General features: G+C 47.0%; 1 protein-coding gene across 1 annotated transcript in view; it reads right to left on the reverse strand.

The window, feature by feature from the left end:
* Positions 1 to 3173, reverse strand: part of LOC121879193 (tenecin-3-like) — a 9670-nt gene extending 6497 nt beyond the window's left edge. Inside the window, exons 1-3 of the mRNA XM_042385790.1 lie at positions 3138 to 3173; positions 1795 to 1800; positions 1652 to 1702 (exon numbers count right to left, since the gene is read on the reverse strand). Coding sequence (XP_042241724.1) covers positions 1652 to 1702; positions 1795 to 1800; positions 3138 to 3173 — 93 coding nt within the window. The remainder of the gene's footprint in view (positions 1 to 1651; positions 1703 to 1794; positions 1801 to 3137) is intronic.
* Between the last annotated feature and the right edge of the window lie 1749 nt (positions 3174 to 4922).

Below are 4922 nucleotides of genomic sequence, written 5' to 3' on the forward strand. Positions count from 1 at the left end.
TAACACTAATAACACTAAATAACCATAAATCACCCTACAGATCAAATCACCATACTCTCACCTAACTCATTATATCACAACAAATTCACACATTCCCCCACACACAAATATACAGTTATCCCATGACAGTAGAAAGTGACCGTAATTCTGTTCTAGTCACAGCGGAAACAAAATAAATAGAAAAATATTCCCTTCTTCCCCTTCTTCTTCCCCTTCTTCTTCCCCTTCTTCTTCTTCTTCTTCTTCTTCTTCTTCTCCTCCCCCTCTTCCTCCCCTCGTAAATTTTGCAGACTTAACCCACCAATTTTTACGCTTGTCGTTATAATTGGCTCCATGTGTTGAGAGAGACGTAAGTGTACTAACTGTGGGTGTTCGCTGTGTGTGTGCGTGCGCGTGTGTGTGCGTGTGTGTGTGTGTGTGTGTGTGTATGTGTGTGTGTGTGTGTGCGTGCGTGTGTGTGTATATGTGTGTGTGTGTTGGTTGACCTCTTCCTTCCTCTATTTCCTGTCTCTTTCTCAATCCTCATGTCCTTCCTTCCCAATCCTCATGTCCTTCCTTCCACTTCTCCACATATTATCCCAGCTTCGTCTTCCCCCCCGTCTCTCTCTCTCCTTTCTTCTCCTTTCCTTCAACTCTCCCTCCCTTCAGTCCATCTTTCTCTTCTATGCCCTCCCACACCTACCTCTCCTCTCCACTTTTTCCTTATACCTCTCCTTTATCCTCTCTCCCTCTCTCCCCTCTTTCCTCTTCCTTCTCACCTCAAAATCACACTTTACCGCCCATCTCTCCCACAACCTCTCTCCTACTTCCATCGTCCACTCTCTCTCTCTCTCTCTCTCTCTCTCTCTCTCTCTCTCTCTCTCTCTCTCTCTCTCTCTCTCTATTTTAAGCCCCCTACTCTCTCATCCTCCTCGTCCCCATTCCACCTGTTCCTCTTCTCTTCGCTCTATTCTTACATTTTAATTCCTTTTTTTCTTTTCAGTGTGTGTGTGTGTGTGTGTGTGTGTGTGTGTGTGTGTGTGTGTGTGTGTGTGTGTGTGTGTGTGTGTGTGTGTGTGTGTGTGTGTGTGTGGCACCTGAGTGCGTGTACGTGCTTAAGGGGTGCGGGGAGATGCTAAGTGTGTGCTGGGGTGTGAGTGACAGAGTGTTGAGGGGCAGGGTTGTCTTCCTCTCCTCTTCCCCTCCTCTTTCCCACTCTCCCTCTCTTCCCCACTCTCCCTTTCTTCCCCACCTCCTCCTCCTCCTCCTCATCCCCCTATCTGTCTTCCCCTCTTCCCTCTCCCTTTCCCCACTTCCTCCTCATCTTCCCTCCCTTCATTTACTCCCCCCGACCCCCTCTTCCTATTCCCCTTCCTCTCTCCCCCTTCTATTAATATCTCACTCTTCTTTTTCCCTCTTTCCCTCCTCCCCCCCCCCTCCTCTCCTCCTCCCCTTCCACTCTTCCTCTTCTCCTCTCCTCCTCGTGGTCGGGGCTGGAGGCAGTGGTTTATGTAGTGTTAATTAAAAATCCAGCTTTTCCCACTGAGCTCTGCCTAATTTCTGTGCCCTTCCGTCATCCCCACGTTCACTGCTTCCTGTCTCTCTCTCTCACTACACCTGACTCTCTCTCTCTCTCTCTCTCTCTCTCTCTCTCTCTCTCTCTCTCTCTCACGTCTTCTTTATCTTTCTTATCGGTGTTGCAGGAAGAGTGTAATTTCTGAACCTGGAATAAAGTGTAAACTCTCAACTCTGAACTAATCTAAAACAAGTATTTTCTTACTAATCTCCAACTTGTTTACCCAGACCAACACTCACCTGACGCTGTGTATAAATATAAGTAGATTATAAGTAGTTTACACAGACTCAATCGGTATTTACTTACATACATGAGAACTGTATAAATACTTGGTGAAATTAACCAGTGATAACGCTTTGAAGTATGACCCAACCAACCTAACCTAACCTCACTAACCTACCCTAACCTAACCTAACCTCACTAACCTAACCTAACCTCACTAACCTACCCTACCCTAACCTAACCTCACTAACCTACCCTAACCTAACCTACCCTACCTAACCTAACCTCACTAATCTACCCTACCCCTAACCTACAACCTCCCCACTGCTTTCTACCTAACCCTAACCTCTAACCTACCCCTAACCTACCCTAACCTAACCTCACTAACCTACCCTACCCTAACCTCACTAACCTACCCTAACCTAACCTCACTAACCTACCCTACCCTAACCTCACTAACCTACCCTAACCTAACCTCACTAACCTACCCTAACCTAACCTACTATAACAAGCCGTCAAAGAGCATTACTTTATCTACCAGAAACAAGTTATAGAGACACGATAATTTCTGAACTATAGGGAGTTACTGGGCGATAATTTACTCTCAGTCAAGATATGTCGGTAGGGATAAGTTCTCTGCCTTGCCTACCACAAAATCTCCTCCTTCCTTCCTTCTCCCTCTTCCTCTTCCTCCTCATCTCCTTCTACCTTACCACAACACCTCCTTCATACCATCTCCTCTTATTCCTTCTTCCTCCTCCCCATCCCATCACCATCTCCACACCATCTCCTCCTCTTCCCCCTTCCTCCTCCCCATCCCATCACCATCTCCACACCATCTCCTCCTCTTCCCCCTTCCTCCTCCCCATCCCATCACCATCTCCACACACACCATCTCCTCCTCTTCCCCTTCTCCTCTCCCATCCCATCTCCACCTCCACACCATCTCCTCCTCTTCCCCTTCCTCCTCTCCCTATACTTCCTGCCTACACCTTATGGTTTAAGATAACACTTCCAATATATCAAGTTCAGTCCTCGATAACCTAACCACTAAGACAAGTTCCTGTGAGTGAAATAACTTACCTACCGAGATAAACTTTCACTCCGCTGTAATTTACGGCATTAGAAGCTGTCAGTGAGCGATGATCTGTCAAAACCTAACCTAACCTAACCTAACCTAACCTAACCTAACCTAACCTAACCTAACCTAACCTAACTTACTACAAGTGTATCAAATCTTCCTATTAAAAAAAAAATTTAAATATTTTTCACTATTAATATTAAGTTGTGGTAAAGTAGCAATATTTTTCCTCCAACAGTTGATGATACTGACTTACCTGTTAGGGAGGAAGGTAATTACTTGGTCTACCTTTGATGGTGTGGGAGATGATGTCATACCTACGATTTTGGTTGCCAGGTTGTAGCCCCCTTCACCATCCCCCCAACCTCACCCCACCATACCAACCCCGCACCCCTCCCCAACCCACCTCCATTCTTCACCCCACCCCCCCTCACCTCACCCTTGTCAAAGAGTGAGTGAGTGAATTAGTGTTCGGTCGGGTGTAAAAAACAAAACCGAGTGTGGGCTAGTTCTGTCGGGTGGGATAATCTGTTGGGATATTAAGTCCGTCGGGTAAATACATCCGTCGGAAAAGTATATCCGTCGGGAAAGTATGTCCTTCGGGGAAATAAATCCGTCGGGAAAATAAAAACATCAAGAAGTTAATCTGGAATTTAACCGTTAAATCCATCGAGTAATCCGTCGGGAGAGTCCATCGGGATAATCAGGTCGAGAAAGTTGACTGGCGAGTCTATTGGCCAAGTCTACGGAGGGAGAGAGAGAGAGAGAGAGAGAGAGAGAGAGAGAGAGAGAGAGACCCCTCAAGTGCTCCTATTATGTGACTGATGCCATTCTGAGTATGTTTACAGAATGCCATTGGTAAGGATTTGTTTGTTTGTTTGTTTATTGTTTTCTTATGTCACTACATTTTGCTGATGATGAGGAGTATTTTGCTTATTTTCTTTCGTGAGTTGTTTGATTCTTCGATCTCTCTCTCTCACTCTCTCCCCGACTCCCTCTCACTCTCTCCCCGACTCCCTCTCACTCTCTCCCCGACTCCCTCTCTCTCTCTCTCCCCGGCCTCCCTCTCACTCTCTCCCCGACTCCCTCTCCTCTCTCCCGGCTCCCTCACTCTCTCCCCGACTCCCTCTCTCTCTCTCCCCGACTCCCTCTCACTCTCTCCCCGACTCCCTCACACTCTCTCCCCGACTCCCTCACACCTTCAGTAAATAAAAACATCATAGTGTCTTTACTAATGGGAGGCAGTTAGTTACATCCTCAGCATTTAATAGTTAACAGCACCGACATTAACTGTATGAATCCATCCAGTTAGTTACATCTTCACGAACAGTCAAGAGGAAAAAAAAAGCTGTTTGTGTAGGTGATACGAGTGACCTAGTTTGCTGTGTCCTCACCGTCTACCAGTCAGGAAGGTCGGAAATTTACCGTACGAACCTTTCAGACACGGGCAGGTCGGCTGGACCCTCCCTGGCTGTAACTGTCCACTAACTGTCCAGAATACTGCCGCATGTTTCACAATTAACAGGTGCTGGCCTGTAGAGGAGGTGGTGTGTCCGCAGTGCATGTAGGGGTGGGTGGATGTAGGTGGTGGTGTGGCATGGAGAGTGATGGTGGCCTGTGATATGGTGCCTTATCCTGTGATGGTATGATGAGGCTGTGGGGAGGGTATGTTGTGTGTCCTGTAGAGATAGGTGGTGTGATCTGTAGAGGTATGGCCTGTAGGTGGTATCTGGAGATGATGATGTTGGGGTTTGTAGGACGATGGATAGTTTTAGGAAAGATGATGATGGTAGGATGGAGGAGGGAGGAGGAGGAGGAGGAGGAGGAGGGAGGAGGAGGAGGAGGAAGAGGAGGAGGAGGAGGAGGAGGAAGAGGAGGAGGTGGAAGAGGTCAGGGTTACCTTCAGGGTTATAGTCACTGTCAACCGGGTCCTCTCTCTTCTCTCTCTGTACAGGTGCACCACGGTCTGATGACGTCATACACTAGTTCATTAATCGCTAAAAATATTTATTTTTTACTTCAAAGTATAAATTGATTCCTGGAGTCATGTGATTACTGATTGAA

This window comes from Homarus americanus, unplaced genomic scaffold (assembly GCF_018991925.1).
Source record: "Homarus americanus isolate GMGI-L3 unplaced genomic scaffold, GMGI_Hamer_2.0 scaffold12259, whole genome shotgun sequence".
Taxonomy (NCBI): Eukaryota; Metazoa; Arthropoda; class Malacostraca; order Decapoda; family Nephropidae; genus Homarus; species Homarus americanus.